The 24,574-nt window shown below is 47.0% G+C and overlaps 1 protein-coding gene across 1 annotated transcript; it reads left to right on the top strand.

The window, feature by feature from the left end:
- Nucleotides 1–19,098: 19,098 nt before the first annotated feature.
- Nucleotides 19,099–22,164, top strand: C10H9orf152 (chromosome 10 C9orf152 homolog). Its single transcript, XM_075559018.1, has 2 exons — nt 19,099–19,291; nt 21,638–22,164. The coding sequence occupies exons 1-2, from the start codon at nt 19,099–19,101 to the stop codon at nt 22,162–22,164; spliced, it is 720 nt and encodes a 239-aa protein (XP_075415133.1).
- The last annotated feature ends 2,410 nt before the right edge of the window (nt 22,165–24,574 follow it).

The raw sequence follows: 24,574 nt of genomic DNA, 5'->3' as shown, positions 1-24,574 counted from the left end.
ATGGCCTTCTCCCTGGGGGATGGACAACAGAAAAGTGGGTGAAGGGAGAAGTCGGACAGCATAAGGTATGACAAATAATAATTTATAAATTATCAAGGGTTCATGAAGGAGTGGGGAGAGGGGACGGAGGGGATAAAAATGAGGAGCTGATGCCAGGGGCTTAAGTGGAGAGCAAATGTTTTGAGAATGATGAGGGCAACAAAGGTACAAATGTGTAACAAATGTACAAATGCGTTTTACACAATTGATGTATGTATGAGTTCTGATGAATTGTATGAGCCCCCAATAAAATGATTTTTTTAACTTACACAAAGGCACCCAACCTGGAATTGTAAGAATTAAAATTTTATTTTTATAATGGGCATGTGGGGTTCCCTGGTATCGGTCCTGTGCTGTCCCCAAGTGAAGGGGGACCAGATTAGCTGAGTGGTTTGTGACTGACTGGATCTGTATTCTTCCCGGGCTGCACTCCTGTGTCACTCCCAGCTCTCCTGCACAGCTGTGTCACAGGTAAATATCCCAGGGACTCCTCAATTGCTGCAAATAAGTGATTATTTATTATTACCCATGCTGGCAAGTACAGAGATGGGGGGAGAGAGAAAGGGGTTGGCTGATGTAGTCACTACATTCCAGGCTGGGGAAGGAGGATGCAAAGCCAGAGAATGCAGGAGAAGGGAGAATGCAGGAGAAGGGAGAATGCAGGAGAAGGGAGAATGCAGGAGAAGGGAGAATGCAGGAGAAGGGAGAATGCAGGAGAAGGGAGAATGCAGGAGAAGGGAGAATGCAGGAGAAGGGAGAATGCAGGAGAAAGCAGAGAAGGGAACTCTGGTGTGAGGTCTGTGGCTAGCTCTTGGAGGGTCTCCAAGAGCCTGGGATTATGACCACCTTGAGCCAGCAGCCTGGGGAAATTCCTGCATGCTATGAGTCTAGGACCTTGGGATAGAAAGGGGTGGTAAACTCTGTCCCACTGGGTTTGGTGAGGGATTAGCAGAGCCCAGGGGCAGACTGGATGAACTTAGAGTGTTTCAGTGAGTTTTTGAATTGCCCCACGGGTGAAAATCACAGGGGGAGATCTGAACTAGACCCTAGTACACTGAATCTATTTTTTTCACCCAGCCTCGCAATATTGACCTCCTTACCTTTTAATTTTCTGATCTAACAACAGGAACACTGGGTGGGAGATTCTATCTGGATGCCGTCCTGACTCAAGTCTCAACATACATTTTATTTTTTTCTTTCCTTTTTTTAAATTTTAAATCATTTTATTGGGGGCTCGTATGCTTCTCACAGTCCATACATACATCTATTGTGTGCAGCACATTTGCACATCTGCTGCCATCATCATTCTCAAAACATTTGCTTTCTTCTTGAACCCTTGGTATCAGCTCCTCATTTTTCCACCTCTCTCCCCACTTCCCCCTCCCTCATGAACCCTTGATAATTTATAAATTATTATTTTGTCATATCTTATACTGCCCAACGTCTCCCTTCACCCACTTTTCTGTTGTCTCTCCCCCTGAGAGGAGGTTATATGTAGATCCTTGTAATCGATTCCCCCTTTCTACCCTACCTTTGCCCCACCCTCCCAGTATCACTATCGTCATACATTTTAAATAATCTCTCTTTGTGGTCTTTAGAGTACTGAAGTTTGAGATGTCACTTTTTAAAGGTGGAATCAAGATCTTATCATTGCTTACTGACATGACTATAAAAACTCACTTCCATTGCATCAATGCTGACTCATAGTGACCCTGTGGGACTGGTTAGAACAGCCCTGTCTCTCCCAAGGAGCAGCTAGTGGTTTCAAACTGGTACCTTAGCAGCCCAACAGGTAACCACTATGCCACCAGGGCCCATGTAAAGTTGGAAAACAGATTCTAGTTATTCACTCGCATGGTGTTCAACCCAAAGGACTGCATTTATATACTCACCAAAGTAAGGGCTTTAGAATGAGCCTTAGCAAAAGAACATACCCAGCCCACCCTAAACTGGTCCCTTACACGATAGGCTGCTAAACAAAAGGCTAGAAATTTGAAACAACGAGCTGCTATGAGGAAGCAAGATGAGGCTTTCTATTTCCATAAATATTTAGAATATCAGAAACCCATGGGGCCGTTCTACCCTATGCTACAGGGGAGTGATGAGTCAAAATTGATTCAATGGGAGTGTGCAAGAATTCTTGAGCTTGTGTGTTGTTTAGTAATATATAACTGACACAGCCAAGAAAGTGTTTGGATAGATGCCATGGTGAGAGATTGATGTTATTTCTGGGTGGGGAGAAGAATTAGTGGAGAAAGAACATAAAAAACAAACCTATTGCTATTGAGTGGATTCTGACTCATAACAATTGTGTTAGTCTGGGTAGACTGGGATATTAATGTGTCGGTCTGGGTTGAATAGAGAAACAAAGTCATAACCATTCATATGTCTATGGGAAAGAGCTTTATAAACATGAGTAATTGAATATTGAGAAAACATCCTCGCCCAGTCCAGATCAAGTCCATAAGTCTGATATTAGCCCAAATGTCTGATACAAATCTATAAAGTCCTCTTCAGACTCACAAAACACATGCAGTGATGCTGAGCGCAGGAAGATCACAGGCCAGTGGGTGGGAAGTCTTGTGGATCCAGTGGTGGTAGAAGCATCTCAGTGCTGGCAGGGGTCTCCATGTGGCTTCTTTGGCTCCAGAGGTATGGCTCCATCAGCCTCTCTCCATGTGACTTCTCCACAGGGAAGTCTCACAGGGACAGAGCCTAGAGAACAAGTGTCTCCTACCTCAAACGAGGAAATACAGGAATTCCCACAATCCTCAGAAGGCCATGCCCACACATATGCTTTACTGGCAATATCCTGATTGACTGGCTAGACTCCTCCCCTACACTCTTAATCCTCAAATTGACACCAGATTTTGTAACTACCACAGCGACCACACAGGACAGAGTAGAGTAGAATTTCCCCCTTAGACTTTTTAAGGCCATAATCTAGACAGGAGCACATTGCCACAGTTTTCTCTAGAGGATCAGCTGGTAAATTAAAAGGTCAATGGTTTAAACCCATCAGCTGTTCCATGGAAGAACAATCTGGCACGGTCCAATTCTGAAATATTTTTAATGTATTTCCTTAAAATATTCTTGAATGTGGTAAGGGGAAAGAAAAACTTGAAAATAACACTCTTCATTACAATTTTCTCTGGTATTTACATTTTTAGATGAAAATATAGTCATATTTTATATATTTTAAAACAACTACACATAATGTTTCATTCTTGGGATCAATGCGATGACTACATGTTATAATAAATAGAAAAGATGAATGTAGCTCTCTGAAAAGAAATTTTTAAAAGTATAAAAGGAAAATCTTCAAAGGAAAAAAGCCTGCTTAAAACCGACAATGCTGAACATTAGCAGCTTTTCATTGAGCAGAATGCATGTAAAATTCAGAAATAGGTTTTGTTACTTATTAAGATTTAATTATTCATGAAAATGAACACGATCGTTTTTCTCATAAAATTCAACCATTTGAATTTAAAGGTAAATTAAATCCTTACAGCTTCATATTATCGACTAAATGAAACTTTAATTTTTAATGAAATATTGAGACTGGTAAAAAGAGTTACTGATCTCAAATGCATAAATCAGAGGTGGCCAATGTGAAGATAGTGCAGGACTGCGTGGTGTTTCGTTCTGTTGTGTATAAGGACCAGATAGCACCTTATCAACCACCACAAGAGTCTTAGATAAGAAAGCAAGGAGCATCCAGATGCTCCCAGTGCAGGTGAACAGAGCAGAGGTCTACAGTGTAGATATTGCACTCTGCGCCTCAGTCTCTCAGCGAGTCCCGGGGCAGGTCCTGGTAAAGTCCATGCTGGATGACGGAGCTGGAGTTCAGGTAGTCACGCGGAGGGCACCAGCCAGACTCCTGACTGAGGACCTCAAGCAGGGAAGTTTGGAGAGGTGGAGACTTGAGGCAGGTTCTCCATACTCCCATGCCTGCTTCCTTGCAGATGTGGTTTGCAAACATACCTGACAGGACTATGAATGGGGGGGGGGGGTTGTGGGGGCAGGGAGCGTGACGTTTCAAATCTTAACAAGTAACCATTGAAACAGTTCGGTGGTTCTTGGCTGTGGCTGCACTCTGGAAAGTTTCTGACGTTCTGATGCTTGGTCCTCTCTTCCTGGGAATTGGATGCTGGTGCAGACCCAGCCTAGGTGCTTTTTAAAAGCTACCCAAGTGGTTCATGATGTGCAGTCGGGATGGAGGACCCCGGGATTGTCTGCGGCAATGTTGAGGAAGCACTCATCCAGACGGTGGATACCCCAGAGAACAACCCCCAGGGATGTGAAAGGGGTATGCTTTCCTCAGCTGTCAGCTTTCCAGAAAGGTCAGCGGTTAGAACCCACCCTGGAAGCACATAGCTGGGAATTCGCTCCCATAAAGGCTCGCACTCTAGGAACCCCTATCCGGTTTCTACACTGTCCTGTGGGACACTGGAGTCGGAATTGACTCATCGACACGCAGCAACGCTTGTCACAGAAGCAGATTACAAGCGTTCCTGCCATGGCGTCACTGTCGGCCAACCTTTAGTTTTGCTGCCAAGAGAAAACATCTTGCACAGTCCAATGCCCTCTCCACAAAGCAAACCAAACGCACTGCCAACTCATATTGACCCCTTTCAGGTGTCCAGAATATTTACAGGAGTAGAAAGACTCGATTCCCAAGCAGTGAGGTGCAACTGGTGATTTTGAACTGCCAACCTCATGGATCTCAATCTAACACCGGGGCTCCTATCCAATATCCACTACTAAATTATGAGTTTTGAATTTATGATGCCACCTTTCCCAACAACCAAGTTTCTACATCAGCAGGCGGTGGTGTTTCTGGGTTCTCTAAACTGCTGACTTGCCATTTTCCCCTTCGTCAGTACCACTTTGTATATTTCCTTCTTTTTAAAGAAGACTAAGTTTAGACTGTTTCTTTTTATCCCTTTTCTCTGTGATTTTTCTGGGGAAGGCTTTCTGATCAATGATCAGATTCAACATCTCACACTCTGCCTGCCATCAAGCAGATTCAGACGCTTAGCAATCCTTTAGGGAAGAGTGGGAATTCCCCCTGCTTCCTGGATTTCCAAGGCTGTACATTTTTTTAGGTTGTAAATTTTTATGGAAACAGAAAACCTCGTCTTTCTCCCTCTGAGTGACTGCGGGCTTCAAACTGAGTACCTTGTGGTTCTCAGCTTAGGGTGTAACTCACTATGCAATGAGGGTTCCTAGATTCGCTGAGTTGATTAAAAGAAAAGCAAGAATATAGAACAAGAGATCAGAATGTTCCTTTAACTTAAAGTTTGTACAAAACACTACCTGATGAATTGAGCAAACTTTTCAAGAGAGTTCTTTCAGCAGAATTTGCTATTTAAAAAATTTTTTAAAGGTAAGGCGACCATGTAAGCTGTCTCTAATAAATTCAGCGTCCAGTGCTATGGGGTACCGTGTGAGGGAGGAGAATGAGCATGGTTTTGAGAGCAGACAGACTCCTACGCTGTGAATTATTAGCTGCAGGATCTTGCATGGGGAAGACCAACTCTCTGAGCCTACGGTACTTCCTCTATAAAATGGGGGTCATAATATCGGCTTCTAAGGACTCTATGCTGCTAGGTGCTGTAGAGTCAACTCCTAGAGACCCCCGTGTGACAGAGCAGAATTGTCGTGGCTATGATCACCTTCCCAGGAGCCCTCGTGGTAGCGTGCTTACACACTGGGCCGCTAACTGTGTGAGCAGCAGGTCAACAGCACCAGCCACGCTGAGGGAGGAAGAAGGGACGTTCTATTCCTGTAAAAAGTTATAGTCTTGGCAAACCACAGGGGGCAGTTCTTGGCAGTGAGTGAGTGAATGAATGAATGAGTGAGTGAGTGAGTGAGTGAGTGAGTTAACCAACAACAGAATAACCTTGTTGGCAACTAGTATATCAACTGCCTTCATGAGCTGATGGCCATGTCAGTTAGCCCAACTCTTAAGCAGTTGTACCACCAGCGCTCCTTTCGGGTGGTCTAATTAAGCCCTGGCAGTTAGACAACTTGGCTTTCACACAGCCTAGTTAATTCAGGGTACCTTAAAGATGCTCAAGAGAGGTTCGATGGACCACAGAAGTCACACTGACCCGTTATGCAGCATCTTCACAATTGCTGTCAAGCGCCAGCCCCTTGCTGCAGCTATGGTGTCACCCCATCTCATGGAGGGTCGTCCTTGCTTCCCATGACCCTCGACTTGACCAAGCTTGATGTCCTTCTTCAGGGACTGTCCCTTCTGATACCAGCTCCAAAGTACCTGCGATGGCATCTCGCCGTCCTTGTTTCTAAGAAGCATTCTAGCGGTACTTCTTCCAAGACAGACTTGTTCATCCTTCCGCCATTCCGTGGTTGATCCAATATTCCTCGCTGCAATTCTGCGGTCTTCGGTGTTGGTGCTCAGGGAAGCAGTGAGGGGGCGGATGGGGAGAGGGGAGCCCACACAGTCAGGTTTGCCTCGGGTCTCCGGAATGCCTCTGGGATGAGAAGTAGAAATTACTCTCCTGCTTTTACCGTCATCACGGTTCTGATTCTTTCTTGTTTCTTAAAGGATGTGGTTAGTTTCTTCGAGGATCAGGTGAGCTGCGCGGGCACTCTCCAGTCGGGGGCGCTCCTGCTTAATAGAACTGCCCCGCAGCCGTCTTCCCGGGGCCTCTGACTCACTACAAACAGCTGGATCTAGCTAGCCTGGTGAAGTCTCTGAGCACCGAGATGGCATCGAAAAGCCTCCTCCGGAAGGGCTTATGGGCTCACCAGAGAGGGCCCAGGTAGCCGGCAAGAGCCCAGGATCCCAACCACCAAAACCAAACCCCTTGCCATCAGGGGCCTCCTTCCCATCCAGACCCTGTAGGGCAGAGTAGAACTGTCCCTGTGGGTTTGTGAGGTTGGAACTCTTTTTTTTTTTAATCATTTTATTAGGGGCTCATACAACTCTTTTTATCACAATCCATACATACATCAATTGTGTAAAGCACATTTGTACATTCATTACCCTCATCATTCTCTAAACATTTGTTCTCCACTTAAGCCCCTGGCATCAGCTCCTCATTTTCCCCCTCCCTCCCGCATCCTCCCTGCCTCATGAACCCTTGATAATCTCTAAATTATTGTTTTGTCATATCTTGCACTGTCTGTCATCTCCCTTCAACCACTTTTCTGTTGTCCGTCCCCCAGGGAGAAGGTTATATGTAGATCCTTGTATTTGGTTCTCCCTCTCTAGCCCACCCTCCTGGTGTCACCACTCTTACACTGGTCCTGAAGGGATTATCCGTCCTGGATTCCCTGTGTTTCCAGTTCCTATCTGTACCAGTGTACATCCTCTGGTCTAGCCAGATTTGTAGGGTAGAATTGGGATCATGATAGTGGGTTGGGGAGGAAGCATTTAGGAACTAAAGGAAAGTTGTAAATTTCATCATTGCTACACTGCACCCTGAATGGCTCATCTGCTCCCCATGATCCTTCCGTAAGAGGATGTCCAATTGCTGACAGATGGGCTTTAGGTCTCACTCTGCACTCCCCCTCATCCCCAATGATAGGATTTTTTGTTCTGCTAATGCCTGAGGTTGGAACTCTTATGGAAGTCGAAACCTACACCTTCCTCCCACTGAGTGGCTGATGGTTTTGAACCGCTGACCTTGTGTGGTTAGCAGCCCAACCCAGAACCTCTGTGCCAACAGGCCTCCATCAAGTCTATTGAGAATTTGCATTTCAACAGTATTAGAATCTATACTTTGACAAGGCCCCCAAGAATCTTAACAAGATCCACTTTAGGGTTGATGAGGGGCTTTCAAAAATTTGTGGGAAAAAGTCACTGCCTTGTAATTCCATTTTGCCACCTGAGGATCTGCTTACAGGTAAATTCTTAGGGAGCCTCTCTGGAGTGGAGAGGCAAAAAAAAATCTCAGCAGGTGACCGATCCGGAACAAGCCAGTCAGAAGTCTCCACTCAACAGCAGGGAAAAAAAAAAAACCAACAAATCTCTCTCTCTCTCTCTCTCTCTCTCTCTCTCTCTCTCTCTCTCTCTCTCTCTCTCTCTCTCTCTCTCTCTCTCGTCTGAGACAAAGTCGCCACTAAAGGGCAGAGAAGTGAAGATGATTTTTTTTAAAAAACAAGTGAGTCAGGTGCTGCCCTGGATCCTCCATCTGAGTTCTTTTATTTATGAATGACCTGTTTTGCACTCATTTCTTGCCAAAAATTGTAACCATACACTTGCTAGTTAGCTTGTTTCTTTATTTCTGTCCCTCTCATTGGACAGGAAGTTCCTTGCAAGGCATTTTATAACTAGTACCGTGTTTTTTTGGAACATAATAGTGAAAACAACAAACAAAAACCAAATTTTCTGCCTTCGAACTGATGCTGACTCACATCAACCCTGTAGAACGAGATAGAACTGCCCTGTGAATTCCCAACACTGTAATTCTTCGTGGGAGTAGAAAGCCCCGACTCTCTCCCGAGAGGCCACGACGCACCCAGGACGCCTGGACGATGGCTAGCACCGTGTCTGGATACGTATTTGGTGAATGATTGGATGAATCGCGATTTCAGAATGAAAACCTAAATTCACTGTTCCCTAAGGTCCTAGTACATTGTGTTTCACCATTTGCCAACTCATTTTTAAAGTGTGTGATAGCTCATTTAAAGTATTCAGACCCGTGGGTCTTGACCTTGGGCGTGTCTCTAAGCTCTTTGTGGGAAATCTGGTCTAGATTGTAGACAGTCAGGGGCCCCCGGCATACTAGCCTGGAGAGCTGAGACCGAGGCAGGCCACCCTCAACCTCACAGGACACAAGAAGGGAGGGCTCTGGGTGCTAGTTTGAGAGCATCAAGGGGCCCTTGAAAGTGTTTTTTAACGTTTACTTATTTTGTAGTTGCTGAGATTGCACCCAGAAACACAAATACCGATTCAGAGCAGAGAACCTTGCTCCCCCTCCTTCTGAGTTGTTCTCTCCTCATTCACGTCATAAACTCACTGCCCCTTACATTAGATCCCATCTCATCGATCAGGTGCCGATGGCCAATCGGATTCTACTAATCTTTACTAGTGAAGCTAAACTACTGTCTGGTTTTGAAAAGACTTCAGGGGATCAGGTTTCAAGATGATCTTGGGGCAATAGCTTGAGGGGCGCATCCAACCTCCATGGCTCCACATAGCCCGTGACCATTTGTTTCTGTTTCCCCCACTTTTGATTTTTCTACAAAATCTTTGATCACAATGTTCTGGAAGGTTAGCTAAGCACTGTCTGGCTCTTTCAGTCTCACTGCAAAGGAGGTCGTTGTGTGTGAGGCAATGAGCCACAGGGTCCATTTCCTCTTGTCCTCCTTCTGCCTCTCCTTCTCCTCTGTTGCCCCTAGTGAATAGAAGCCAATTGATGCACCTTCAATGGCTGGCGGCAAGCTTTTAGGACCCCAGGTGGGGCACCATGAACTGGAGTTAGAAGTACTAAACATGTGATTGGGCCAATTCACTGGGAAGTCTCATGAAAATATGGCCCTAACGTCCAAACCAACAAACCAAATGACATTATGACATGAGGTGTTTGGGGACACATAAACAGCCTCAGTAGCTACTTTTTTATTTTGGAGTGTGTGTCATTATTTAAAATATAAAGGAGCCATGGTGGCGTAGTGGTTATGCTTTGGACTTCTAACTGCAAGGTCAACAGTTAGAAACCACCAGCCACTCTGCAGGAGAAAAATGGGTCTCTCTAATCCTGTAAAGAATTACATTCTCAAGAACTCACAGGGGCAGTTCCACCTTGTCCCACAAGGTCGCAATGAGTAGGCATCGACTCAATGGCATTTGGCTTGGCTGAAAATATATCTGTCATAACTTTTGCCAATTCAATTTTTTGAACAAGTGTATAACTCGTCAAGAGCCCTTAACACAATGGTTGTGCCAGCCTGCCCTTTGCCACTGCATTTTCACCAGGAAGGACACACGAGATCCAACTAGCAGTGTGCCTTCAGGAGAAAACAGAGTGCCGTGAGGGGAATGGACGATGGAAGGCAGGCCTGGAAGCAGGAGTCCAAGCTGTTGCAATGGTCCAAGAAAAAGCAGCTTAGTAGATTAGTAGAGGGGGAGACAGGGTATGGCTTTGTGATGTGTGAGAGCTAGAGTCACCAGGCACAGTGATGACTTCCGCGGAAAAGATGAAGGAGAAAGGGGCAAAAGCAGGATTGGTCCATGTCCTCAGAGTGATTAGCACCTCATCTAGCACATTGCAGCTTGGCCTCAATGAATGACACTATTGTTTTCATGTTTGGCTTGTCCTCTCCCTTTTCTTTTCTTTCTTTTTTAAAATAAATCATTTTATCGGGGGCTCTTACAGCTCTTATAAAATCCATACATCAATTGTATCAAACACATGTGTACACATGTTGCCATCATAATTTTCAAAGCATTTTCTTTCTATTTGAGCCCTTGATATCAGCTCCTCTTTTTTTCCCTTCTTCACCCACCCTCATGAACCCTTGATAAAGTATAAATTATTATTTGCATATCTTATCTTACACTATCCGCTGTTTCCCTTCATTCTCCTTCCTCTCTAAGGCTGGGAACTTTGGGGTAAGAGGTTTGTCTGTTGTTAAGTTAGTCAGGGTAGACTAGAGAAACAAATCCACAGAAACTCATATGTATATGAGATTTATATAAAAGGTAAGTGTACATTAAGAAAGCAATCCAGTCCAGTCCAGTCCAAGCCCATAAATCTGACATTAGCCCATATGTCAGACAGTGATCTACAAAGTCCTCTTCAAACTCACAAGACCTATGCAACAAGGCCAACTGCAGGAGGAAAACTGCATCAGTGAACGAGTAAGCATCTCAGCACTGGCATGGGTCTCCATGTGACTTCTCTAGCACCCAGGGTTGCATCGGAGTAGGTCCACGTGGCTTCTCCTCAGTGATGTCTTGCAGGAAGTGAGCCTTGAACTAGTTAAAGCAGCTGCACCCTAGTCCGACCATCAGAGAACAAGAGACCAGAAAACAAGGCTCACCAAGGTGAGGCTCACCAAGCCATTTATCTCTCTGCCCTTCAATTAATCCCACATATGTTTATCAGCCAGGTTGGCACAATAAACCTTAACTATCACATCTGTCTTGAAGCACATACTCGGTGTCCTTTCCTGCCATGATTGGCTGTGGGGGGAGGTCAGATGTTTACAGACATCCCTGAAGGCAATCACTGCCAGACTGCTGTCTCGCCCCACTACAGGGGTGGGCCTGCGCCCTGCTGCTGGAGACAATGGATTAATGGTCTCTATCCATTGAGCCAGGGAACCGTGACACCCAAAGTTAGGCTGCCATCCTGTATCTAGGATCTGCCCATCTTGCCACATATATACCCCAAATCTCTCCCTCCCTCCACGTGGACCACCAAAGGGTCCGAGGTGAGCATGCTACCATGAATTGTGTCTGACTCCATTTATTTCAATATTTCTCTTCTATCTCTCATGCTCTCTATAACTTTACTGTAATCTTTATTTATTATCACTGTACAATTGCGCCTACCAGACCCGTAATTATATGTTAGGGGCTGGCTTCCCCTGGCAATTGGCCCCCCATGGGGACACTGCCTGTCACACATGGAAACTCAAGTAACAGTTTATGAAGTCCCTTCGTTGTTGGAACTGGGAGAAGACTAGGGGGTGGGGGTGCCTCTGTCCCCTTGCCATCCTCCACCTTTGGTTTCTCTAAGGCTAGTTGATTAGGCTGTACATACAGGATAATTTTCAGAGTAACATTATTGTATTAAAAACAACAACAACTAATCCTACTGCCATCAAGACTGTTCCATCTCCTAGCAACCCTATAGGTCAGAGTTGAACTGCTTTGTAGAAGTTTCCAAGACTATAAATCTTTACAGGAGCAAACTGCCCCAGCTTTTTCCTGGAAGCCAGTGATGGGTTTGAACTGCCAACCTCATGGGTAGCCGACTAATGCTTAGCCCACTACGCCACCAGGGCTCCTTAACATTATTGTGTAGGCAAGGAGAAGCTAAAGACTAAGAACCCTTATGCTTTCCCTGAGACTGCAGTTGTGAAAACCCCAAACTTGAGTCCTTCGTAAGGGCAGAAGCCACTCCTGCCCCATCCTCATCGTCCACCTGAGTCTCCTAGTCTGGCCTTCAAGCCACTTTCCCTAAGGACTTCCTTCTTCAAGTCTCTGAGTCTCCATTGGCCAGAGTTCACTGTCCCAGTGGCTCCAGGCTGAGTAATTCTCCCTGGAGTCATGTCCCTGTGCTGAGTGACACCTAGCTGGGTCTCTGGTACGAGTGCGGGACTAGGTCGCTAGGTCTAATGCTCCTTAATAGAAGCTCCAGGAGCCTGGTAGCACAATGGTGTGTGCGCTTGGCTGCTAACTGAAATGCTGCCGTTTCAAACCCACCAGTGCTCCCCAGGAGGATGTGACAATCTGCTCGGGAGACCCAATGCGGCAGTTCTTCTCTGCTCCCTGGGGTCACTGTGAGTCGGTAGCAACTTGGCTCCAGTGAATTTCAGAGCTGCAGGGATGGTGGTTCCAGCACCTGGGTGGGGCAAACAGTGAATGCATTCAGCTGCCAACTGAAAGGCTGGAGGTTTGAGTCCTCCCAGAGCTGCCGTGGAAGGAAGCCCTGGGCATCTCTTTCTGCAGAATCAGTTATTGAAACCCAGTTACACTCCGATATACATGGTCTAGCTATGAGTTCGACAGCTTGACAGCAATTTGCTGTGTGCTTGAAATCTTTCAACAGACATGAATTTTCAATGCACACAGGGAAAGGCAATATTTCCTCAAATAACTGGGTGCCTCTCAAGCCAATTCCAGAGGTGTGGATTCCGAGTGGGCTGTAGCTTATTCTCGGCTCCCCTGCAGGGTCTACCTGAGAAATGCAGACACCCTTCGATGACAGTAGTGGTCATTTTTCCAGGTTGGGTCCAAATGAAAACTGTATTTTTCATTTATTTGTGAGGACTCCTCGGAAAGGGATAGAGTTGCCGGTTTTTTTCTTACACTATTATTATCTCAACTGATGAGAAAAGAAACATTTACTCAATAAAGGGCATTGTGACAACTGGATAATTGCTCAGAGGACAAAATTAGCTAGATTTTTGCTTTATACCTAACACTAAAATAAGTCCCAGATGAATTTAAGATTTGGGTGTTAAAAGAGAGATATGAATCATATGAATTAAAAGGGAAAAATTAAATTTCTAAAGTCTCTTAACTAGAAGTGATATTGCCTCTTCCCCTTGAATAATAAAGCTATTAATACCAAAAAATTTAAAAATACTGACAATTGCCAATATATAGTAAAAATCAAGTCCAATGTTATGTCAAGTGCCAAAGACCCCTCTTAACTTAACCTCATGACCGAGGACCCCTTTGATCAAAAGGACAGAGAGCCTCTGTTAATGCCCCATTACGCGCCACTTGCCCAGATCCACAAGGACCCAGACATCCCTGATGACGTGTGGGTTGCGAGCTGGGCTGCCGGCTGCAGGGCAGCAATTCGAAACCGCCAGCTGTTCTGCGGAAGAAAGAAGAGGCTGTCTATTCCCATCAGGTTTACCATCTCAGAAGGCCACCGGGACAGGTCTATCCCGCCCTTAACAGTCACTACTTGCTGAATAGGAATGAAGTCAATAGTCAAGAATAGGAGAGCAGCAGGGACTTTGGAAACGTACCAACCTCCCCACTAATTCAGCCACCCCAGGCTAATTAAGTCAGAGTACCTAGGAAAGACATCCAAGTATCGGTATTTAAGGAAAACAAACCAAAACACCCCCTCCCAGGATAGTTTCCATGTGTAGTTAAATCAGCAACCATCTTCTGCATATACGCGGGGCCTGCAGAAAGCTCTCGGGGACACTCCCATTGTTTTGTTTTGTTTTTTAACTCCCATTGTTTTTTGAGGCACTTTTCCTTGAGCTCTTTGAAGCTCCCCTGTGCTGCTCAGGTGCTGTTTCGTAAGGCCAGGAGACGGACAGACAGACGAATGTTCTCCGCTATTCTGACCATCCTCCGTCGTTTTGTAGCATTACCATGTGCAAGGCCCTACCTCCCAGATGATGGGGGATGCCCATTCTTAACTAATTCTCTTATCATTTTTTTCTCCTATCGTTTTAACGTCTTTTTCTTTTTTCAGCTTCCAACACAACCTGTATCTTCCTGCCTCTTGGGCTGCTAACTGCAAGTTGAGCAGTGTGAACCCACCAGCTGCTCTTCGAGACAATGACGAGGCTTTCTGCTCAGACACACACACGGGCGAGTCTACATTGTTCTATAGGGTCACGATGAGTCGGAAGCAACTTGATGCAGTGAAGATTTTGATACCTTAATATCTGTTTTCCCCAAAGCTTGGTCTTCTAGAATGCTCCCACTGATGGAAAATCTCGTCTAGTTTTGAGACTCTAGCTATCATATATGAGCTGAAGACTGATTCCCCTGAGGAAGAGGCCATTTGCTCCTTCATAACCCTCTTCCAGGATTTCTTCCCCTCTCCACCGATGGAGCCCACCCAGGCCCAGCCTGGGAGAATTTAAGGAAGTTTTGTGGGATGGAGGGAAAAGAAATATATTTTAAAAGCATAATAGGGAAGGGGGAGAAAATGGCGACCAGATAGGACTCATCCCTCTGGAGCTCCTGCTACCAGACCAGAAAATAAGGAGGTGATGTAAGGTCTCTCTCTCCAGCTAGATTCCAACCTCAGTCATGATCCAAGTGAATTTAATGAGAGTTAAAAGAAGTTTCAGGTTTTACGCGGCACCCATAGGATTCCTTTGACCATGCGGCCTGGCAGAGACTGCTCCAGGTCACGCAAAGCTCTCTCTCCTCCCACCAAGACGCAAGACGCAAGACGCAAGACGCAAGACGCAAGACGCAAGACGCAAGACGCAAGACGCAAGACGCAAGACGCAAGACGCAAGACGCAAGACGCAAGACGCAAGACGCAAGACGCAAGACGCAAGACGCAAGACGCAAGACGCAAGACCAGCCAAGCTAAGCCAAGTCCCTCTCCCTTCCAGTCCCTGCCTTTTCAAGGGTTCCCAGGGAAGGCGTGGTGAACGACCCCAGGTGGATTCCATTGGCTAAATTGAAATCACCTGCCCCAGGTGGGCTGCTCCAGGTGTAACGCCCATCCGCGCCCACCAGCGGGAAGATCCAGCTTTGTCCTATGCTGGCTCTCCTGGGCATGCGTAAATGGACTTCCCAATTCCCTAGGCTAAGCTGCCTAACAGTAAGACGAAGGAAACGCGGAGGTGGAGTCCTGGAATTAGAACTAGGGTACCAGGATTTCTCCTGAACCCCTTTTTTGTGTGGGATTTCCACTCACAAAGCAAACCAAGAACGCTTTAAAGTGCCCTAGCTTTGGCGAGCCCGCAGGCGCGGGCTGTGCCCTTGCCGGGAATAGCGATTTCTGCAGGCAGATACCCGAGAGGGGACAGAATCCCAGACATGAGGGGAACTTCACTTCGGAGCTCTCCGCGTGGTTGGCTGCCTTGAGCCCATGGCCAGGGGAGTGGTGGCGAGTAGCCATAATTTAGAGTAAAAGAAAAAAAATATTGTATTACCTTAGGAAGATCGCGGTGTGGAAGAAAATAAGCGGAACGTTGGGAGTCCAGGGAGCAAATGAAGTTCCAATTGGCTGAGAAGGAGATAACCCCCATAATAAGCTGGATCTCCCCCTCTGGGGGCCAGCCTGACAGGCCCCAAATCGGAGCACATCACAAGCAAAAACAAAAGGGGTGAAATATATATATATATATATATTTTTTTTTTGGCTTAAAACTCAAACCCAAGTCTGGTTGCTCAGCTCCAAGGAGCACATAGGCGGAGGCCCTTAACATAACTCAGCATAAGAAGCAACCTAGCTAAGGAATGCCAGAACTCAGCTAAAGGGCCTGGCAGCTTTTAGCACAACAAAGACCCACTGTAGCAAGAGTCAGCTTTAAAGAGCAAGGAGCTACAGCCCAGTGACTGTGGGAGACAATTACATTTGAGTATACTCTAGCTGGCCAGGGAGACAAAAAAATAAAATCCTCAGGCTCAATGGGCTTGCTTTTTAACTTTTTTGTCTCCTCTTTGCCTCTTTCTTGGTCTCTCACATTCTACTGCTAACCTCCAAACCACTCCCCTTAGCCTAGGGCATTTACACCTGCGCCACACCCAGCTAGCTGAGCTCCACCTGTGTAGCTAGATAGGCTGGGAAAAGCGCTGCTGACTCCCACCAGGGGATACTCCTGTCAGCTTCCTACTGGGCAATTCCTGGCTGTGTGCCTGGGGGCATAAGGCAGCTCGGCCAACACTCCTCAAGGCTCCAAACTGCTGCAGGAACCTCTGCCCAACCTCCACAACACCAAAGCAGGCAACCCTTCTGGATCACTCCCCTGAGAGGGAAGCCACAGGAGGAAAAAGTGGTAGGTTAATTCCATAGTGAAATAAGCTATAGGCAGTTAGAAGAAGCACTCCTACAAGTCTCCCAGAGAGAGCCAGTGTTCTTCGACTCCCTGGAAAATGGCACCTGGCTCATCTAGAACAACGCAACGCAAACAGCCATCAGCCCCAACGACCTCAATGAGAAAATGGGAGAAACAAACGGCAATGCCAGAAGATGGCCTGAACATAATGACATGCTTAGAGGAAGCAGACATTGAGCTGCTACAGAAAGAAATTTTCAGAATGCCACTTGGAGTCTTAGAGGATATGAGAGAAACAATACAGAAAAAGGATGAAATGATAGAAGAGGTAAAAGCCATAAATCAAAGAGAAATACAGGACCTTAGGGAGGAGATAACACAAACCAGTAGCAGACTCACGGACCTGGAGAAGTGACTGGAGGAATCAGAGAACCGCATCAGTGACTTGGAGGGCAGCCAAGCAGACTTTAACAAACACGAACAAAAATCTAATAAGATCATCAGAGAAGCTGAAGAAAACTTAAGAGCTATGTCTGATGCTATGAAGCAGAACAACATTAGAATTATTGGCTTACCAGAGGAAGACACAACAAAGAAGTCATCTGCAACAATAGTGAGAGAATTCTTGGAGGAAAACTTGCCCAGCTTAGTGAATGAAAACCAGGCAACCATTCAGTAGACTGAAAGAACCCCAGCAAGATTGAATCCAAAGAAGAAGTCACCAAGGCACATAATAGTTAAATTATCCAGCTTTGAGGAAAAGGAGAAAATCATGAGAGCAGCTAGGAAAAAACAAGCAATCACATATCAAAGTTCCCAAATAAGAATATGCTCAGACTTATCAGCAGAAACTATGAAGAGGAGAGAGTGGGGTAACATATTCAAAAAATTAAAGGAAAACAATGCAAACCCAAAAATACTCTACCCAAATTATCGATCAAGATAGATGGAGAAGTAAGAGTCTTCCCAGACAAGGAAAAACTCAAAGAATATGTTAGAAGAAACCCAGCCCTACAAAAGATCCTTCCCGACCAAGTATGGGCAGAAGAACAACACTCACCAAGCATAAATAAGAGACCACCACATAGAACAACCTCACCTAGAGGACAAAAAAGAGAAAACAGACATAAAGATAGCATTGACTTAAGGCAATTGAAAAGGCAAAAGCAAGAGCCATTGTGAAATAGCTCTCCACTCTACATATGCCTGACCAATGGTAAAATGTTCCCAATAACAGACTTTACCAATTTTACAAATGAAGATCTCTGCATTTACAGCTCAGCTCTCTACTAAGATTCTAACCTCCCACTGAACATCCCAACCTGCACGACTCAAAGTCCCTAAGGTGCCTCCAACACATCTCCACCCCCTTCTCTCTCCAGCCTGCTCCCCTCCTGTGATGTAAGAGTTCCTCTCCACCTTCCACCCCTTGAATCTGACATCTAGATGCTGTATGTTAATGGCCCAAAACATGTGACATCTACCTCTCCTCTATTTCCATTGCCTCTGCAAACACCTTGGATAATGGAATCATCTGTAAGTACCATATTAAGAAGCCATAGAAAGAGACTGAGTTAAACAAATGGTATTTACTCCATTTCCCTGGAGCAGGGAGACACCCAAGCTGGTGTGAAGGAGAACAGGTCTGTGAATAGAAAGAACGAGACTGGCAAGGCCCCGGTGTGCGTTCCAGGCTGTGGCTGAGATGCCCACCAGAGCACCCCGTGACTGAGAAAGCTGAGTCAGCCTCCAGTGTCAGAGAGTTGGGACTGGTTAAAGGCAGAATGCCCTGCACTGTCCCCTTGGCTGACCTTGCCGCTGGGCTTGCCCCTTCTGGTTCTGTATTTGGTGAAGTCAGCAGGAGTCTTGGGGGGGATCTTTGTGACTGGGTTTCCTTAGGGAGAGCCTGCAGTGTGCACATCCCCAAGGCAGCAATTTTGTGAGGCTGCAGCAGGTGTGTCGTTTTTAACTGAAAACCAAACCAGCAGGTTCTGTGGTTCTCTCCTGTGGTGGCCCATGTGAACTTCCAGGCTCAAGTCCAAGGTGTATGAGTCCAGCAGGCACCTGACACTCCCCTGCACCAGCTCTGCCAGGCGGAGAGACTTCATCTTGCCTCCGGGAGTGGGATTCTAAACTGCGGGATCAAAGAGTGGAGGCTCTGGGACAAGACAACCCCTTCCCCTTGTAGACGGATTCTGAGCTGCTGGGCTGGTCTCTTTTTCTTCCCCTTTAGCCTTTGTATCTCTGCCTGTCAATCATTCAGCCCCCTTCCTCCTCACTGGCCCCATCTTACCCACCCCAGTCACTCACCCCTTCCACCCCACCTTCTTCCTCCATTATCCCCTCCCCTCTCCGCTGCCCCATTTCCCCTCTTCTCGCCTCACCCCCTCCTCCCTGGACCTCTGCACTTACCCTCTCCCTACAACCCTGCTTCACCTCCTTTTTACTTGAGCCTACATACCCCCACCTCCCCTTGGCCCCTCTTTTCTACTTTTCTTTGTTCCTCCCCACTCCACATTTCTCTCGCTCCCTTTGGAATCTTACCTGTCACCCTCCCCACTGTTCTATCCAGTCTCCCTCGCCCCTCCCTCTCCTCCCCTCCCTCCGTGTTTGCTTTTCTCCCGGATCCAGATCCGGATGAAGGGGTTGTCCTGCCCGTGCCCTGCCCTGCCCCACTTCTGGCAGCCCCCGTCTCCCTTCATGGCTGAGGGCTGCGGGACTCAGGTCCTGGGGACCGGGCCTCCGCCCAGCATCCAGCTTCTGCGAGCCCAGTATGAAGGCTTGAGGCAGCGGCAGAGGGCCCAGGCCCACTTGGTGGTGCTCCCGAAAGGTAGGCTTGGCCAGTGTTGGGGGCAGAAGTGACAGGAGGGAGGCGGGCCTGGCATGCACAGAAAGGCTGGCTGGGTGGCTGGGAGGCTGTTGGGACAGCAGAGCAGAGAGCCAGGGAGGGAGCTGCGGCTTGTTAGCTCAGTTTGCTGTCCAGGTGATCTGGAGTCTCTGCCCTAAGGTTCACACCTCAACTCCTTTGCCCTGGACTGGACAGTTGGGCTTGGCCAACCTGCAAGGCCAGGCGGGAGATCAAGCCTGACTTACACTGGGTTGATTCCAACTCACAGTAAGCCTCCAGGGGAGTGGACCGGCCCCTCAGAAGGTGGCTTTTGGAAACTATAACTGAGGGAATAGAAAGCCTGTCTTTCTGCAGCAGAGTGGCTGGTGGTTTTGAACTGCTGCCTTTGAAGTTAGCCGCCCAACACGTGACCTGTATGTCACCGGAGCTTAGGAACTCTGCTGACCCGCTGGGTCCAACGGAGGCTCTTCCTGCCAAATAGAGACACTGGCTTCCCAGGGAGAAGGGGGTCTTCCCTGCAGCCTGGGAATTGGCTGTGCACGGGAAGCAGCAGGGCTCAGGAGGCCTCTCAAGTTCATGGAGCTAACTGCCTCCACTTCAAATGCCTGCAGGGGCTTGTCCAGTTAAACCCAGAAGACCTCTCCTCAGTGGGGCGAGGGGGTGGGGAAGCAAGGAAAGCCTTCTCCTTTCTATAACTCACATTTCATTCCAGGAAGAAGTTAGGAGCAAAGGGGTTGGGAGACAGTAAGGGCAGAGGATGGGGAAGTGCAATGCTGTGCTTTGGGGGTTCCTGTGCTTATCTGTGTAATTCAGTGGCCTCACTGAATGGTTCCCCAGCACCCAGTTGTCCCTTCACGGCACTCTCTATGTCCCTGATGGGTTTTAGAATTCATCACAATGATCACACAGAACTCATACACAACACTCAGGATTGTGGAGTTTATGAGGAAAATTAGCAGATTACAATTCAGGATTAGAAATGCTCAGGGCACAGTTCTTCTTGCGGGACAGCCTCTTCCCAGCCAAGCCCAAAAGGCAAGTCCCTCTCTAGCTCTTGGCTTTTCAGCTGCATGGCCACAGCTCAGGCAATGCTACAAAGCTCCTTTAGCACTACTGACAAATGCCCAAAAGGCACACGCACCACCCTGCCATGAACTTTACTCCAGAGCACTCAACACTACAGTTTTGAGCCAGTAAGCCCAGCTTCCCCAATGAAGTGCCTAGAGGCACCCCACTCTGCCAGTGAGCCTCTGCCTGCAGGCACTCAGCTTTACTTGCTCTCTGCAAAGAAAGGGAAGTCTTGTGTTCTGGTTCTTTGCTGCTGCTATTCCCCTGCCTTTCCTCTCGGGTCACAGTTCTTTGTCTCCTAATCAGAGAGGTTCAGTGCACAGGGACCTATGAGGTCCAAATGAAGTGCTCTGCTCCTAGCTCTGCTCCTCTTTCCTGATGGTAGTGAGATTCTCCGTTTCCTGAGATAATGCATTTTATACCCAGCCGGATAGCCTAATTGACCAATCCCCATGGTACAATGTTCTAACTTTTTACAATGGTAATTATCCTTGCTAACAATCACTCACAATTGAGTCACATAATCTTACACCACCTTCTCTTTGCCAGACCTATCAAGAAAAGAAGAAATACACCCAGTCTTCACGATCCCACCAGCTGTTTGGTGGGAGTTACAGGAACTGTGGCTACAAGAGGTGTATCAAGTAAATCAGGAAACCACAGGAGACAAGGACTTTCTTGGCTTCCTAGGCTAGTGTCTGCCCAAGTTTGCTGATCTTCCCCTGATTTCTGCTCCTCAATTCGACTAGCACTTTCAGCACTGACACAGATGATAACTAACATTTATTGAATGTTAGTCACTCTGTCAGTCACGGTGGTTAAAGATTTGGATGTATTAACTTATTTAATCCCTACAACAACTACATGATTTAGCTACTCTGGTTATTCTTACAAAGGAACCCTGGCAGTGTAGTGGTCATTCGTTGGGCTGTGATCCAAAAGGTCAGCAGTTTGAAGCCATCAGCCACCTATAGGAGAAAGAGGAGGCTTTCTACACCCATAAAGAGTAGCAGCCACAGAATCCCACAAGGGCAGTTCTACACTGTCCTATAGAGGTGCTATGAGTCAGCATTGACTCGATGGCAGTGAATTTGTTTTTTGGTGTGGTGAGTTATTCTTACACATGCAATGTGCTCAGTAGCTGACTTGCTTGCTGTTCTCGGTCTGGCAATCTTTTAGCTTAAAGACTACAAAGCACCCCCAAATGGGTGCTGGTCATGTAGGTTCCAATGGTGACTGTGCTGCTCCTTCCCTTCTCAGGAGGGGACATTGCTGTTCCTGCTCAATCCATGGTCAGTGCTGTTTGGATTAACAAGGAGAGGAGGAGTTCACTGTCATTAGAGGAGGCAGAACCGGAGGCCAAGGGGATGCCGGAGGCAGCAGACAGACGCTCTCTTCAGACTCCCAACTCTCCGTGGCACACATATCTAGAGATGCATTGCTTGGCACAAACCTTCTGCCAGGAGACCAGTCATCAGGCACAGCACAAGGGCAAGCTCACTGGGTCTGACCAAAGACTTCCGCCAGACGGTGATCCAGGCTTGTTTAAAACCCATCTGAGTCCTCAGGAAGGGACTGAAATCCCAGGGCCTGACCAGAGCCAATGTCAGGTATGCATTACCCAAGCAAAGGCAGTAGGACCCAACTTAAACTTGAACATTCAATGTCCTCCACCCGTAAAGAATCTACACAGGTCTGGCAAGTTGGCGCACTATCCTTTTCCCCAGAGGAAAACTCCCAGGATCTCCCAGGCTGCACGGAATCTGGGCTTATATGGCCCAGCCTGAAGCTTTCTTCTTAGCCCGATGGCTCAGCTTTGAGGCCATCAATGACCTCACCAGAACACCAGGAGCAGAGCCACAACTAAGTCTTCTAACGAGCAGCAAGAACTGCAATTTGAAGGAATTGTGGGACATGGACTTGGGACTGGGCTGGCCCTTGACAAAATAAGAGATTGTTCAAGCAAGACTGTTTGTAGTTCAGGATAGAGGGGTGCTGTGCAGTCATTTAGCCCCATCTTGCTTACGTATGAAGACAAAACATTGGAGTCTTGCGTAAGCACTGAGTTTAACACCTGTTCAGTCCGTGGAACTGGAGAATTTTGAAAAGTGAAGCAGAGGCTGTAGCCAGTAGAGTATCTTAGCAGTGCCCTGGGGTGAATGGGCATGAACAAATCCGTTTTCCGTCGCTTCTGATGATCTCACATATAGTCTTAAGAATTAATTTCTGTTGCTTGTCATGCTTGGAGGCCATAGGCTGTACCACTTAGAAGTCACGAAGTTCATGGTAGTGAGTAGGTCGACACCCTTTCAGCATTACTCTCCAAGAGCATGGTAATTCTCCGTGAAGTGAGTTAAGAACAAGGTCACCCACAGTTTGGGGCTTTTCAAGGGTCTTTAGGAAGGGCTGATCTTGGCTTGGTTTGCCTTGAGACCCCACACTTCCAACCTCATCACAGACTTACTGTCTTTTTCCTCTTCTTTTCTTCTTTCTTGTTTTCCTCTCTGAGTTCTTATGAATAATTGACCAATGTGGAAAACTATGTTGTGTTGGGAGTCTGGGAAAAAGGTGGTGAAGAAATGCCCTGGCCTGGGAAACTCATTTTCTGCACCAACTGCCCCCTTTCCACCAAATGCTGAAACCCTGAACTCTGTCCTGGCAGCAAACATCATGGTCTTTGGAACTAAAACAAAGCACAGCAGGTGGCACTTGTGTGATGGGGAAGAAAGTGTGTCTTTCCTGGTTAATGTTTAACATTAGTCATGTTATGTAAACACCTGTAAAGTGCCTTTCCCTTGTATCAGATTCCTTTTGTGGGGTTTTACCCACACTTCCCTCCCACCCCCCCACCCCCATCATGGTGATCCAGCATGCTAGCCACATGCAGAGAAATTCACTAGGGGACAGCGTGGAAGTGCACCACAGGGTTGCCAAGGCTGTAATGTCTACAGAAGCAGGCTGCCATATCATTCTACTGCATAGAGCTGGTGGTTCACAGCCTGGTACTTAACCACTGTGCCACCAGGGCTCCTCTAGGAGGATCAAACCCATCGGAAACAAGTATACATATCTGTGACATCACTAGGGTTGGTGACACCCAATGCAGTCACTCATGGGGCTACCATCCCCTGTGCTCAGGCAGGCACGTGACACTCTTCCCATCCAGGAGTGACCTGCTCCCCTGCTCAACTGAGTGCTGAGCTGCCTGTTCAATCCCAGTCTGGCCTGTCCTGGTATCCAGGCCCCCATCACCCCACGCAGCTCCCCACACCTCTCTGACTGGCCTAGATGGAGATGTGCCCTCCTATCCTCCCAATAGCAGATCCTTTGCGTTTGTTTTAAATACTGACAAGTGACTTTGCTTTCTATCATTTTTAATATTTATTTCCTTCACATGTATTCCATGAAATTAATAGATCAGTGCTTGGAGTTCAACCATACGGTCTCCACACTTTCACTTGGCTTCCTAAGCATGGGATGACTGATCCTGATGTTCCCGTTCAATTCCAGTCTGAGCCCTTTCTAAAGATTTGAATGTGTCTCACCTTGATTAAAATGGAATCCTTAAGATTGACTCTGAATGCTTCTAAAATATGTGTTTCCTCTGATCTCACCAGTGGGAGCCTCAGACTTGATTTTCCACCCACTTGGGCAGGATTCAAGTCCCCAAAGATACAACTCATTAATGAGTTTCCTGGTGGGTGGAAAGGTTGGAAGTTTGGGTTCATCTTGGAAGAAAGGTCTGGTGATTTGCTTCAGAAAAATCCACCCCAGAGAAAAGAAACCCCCGAGCACAGTTCTACTCTGACACGCACGCGGTCGCCACAAATCTAGAACCAACAGCTGCTGGTTTGTTTGGGGTTTTGCTGTGTGGTTGTGGCAGCCTGGCTTGCACGGCTGGGTATGAACTCGATCCGTGTCTTTCCCAGAGCTCTCCATGGACGAAACTGGCTTCTGGCGACTGGCATAGACAACCTCTGTAATGTTCCTTTCTTCATTGCCCAGAAAAACCCAGGTCTGGTCACGTGTGCAGCACGCAGGCTTAGTGAAGGAAAGGGCAGGGGCTTTGCATTCCGGTGACCTGGGTCCTTACCCAGCCACAGTTGATGTGTGACTTAATCTCTCAGTATTGGTTGCACCATCTGTAAAATGAGGATGATACATGCACTCTTGAAAGAAGTGTGAACAATATGTATA

Source organism: Tenrec ecaudatus, chromosome 10, assembly GCF_050624435.1.
Source record: "Tenrec ecaudatus isolate mTenEca1 chromosome 10, mTenEca1.hap1, whole genome shotgun sequence".
Classification (NCBI taxonomy): domain Eukaryota; kingdom Metazoa; phylum Chordata; class Mammalia; order Afrosoricida; family Tenrecidae; genus Tenrec; species Tenrec ecaudatus.
This window is presented reverse-complemented; position numbering and strand designations above follow the sequence as displayed.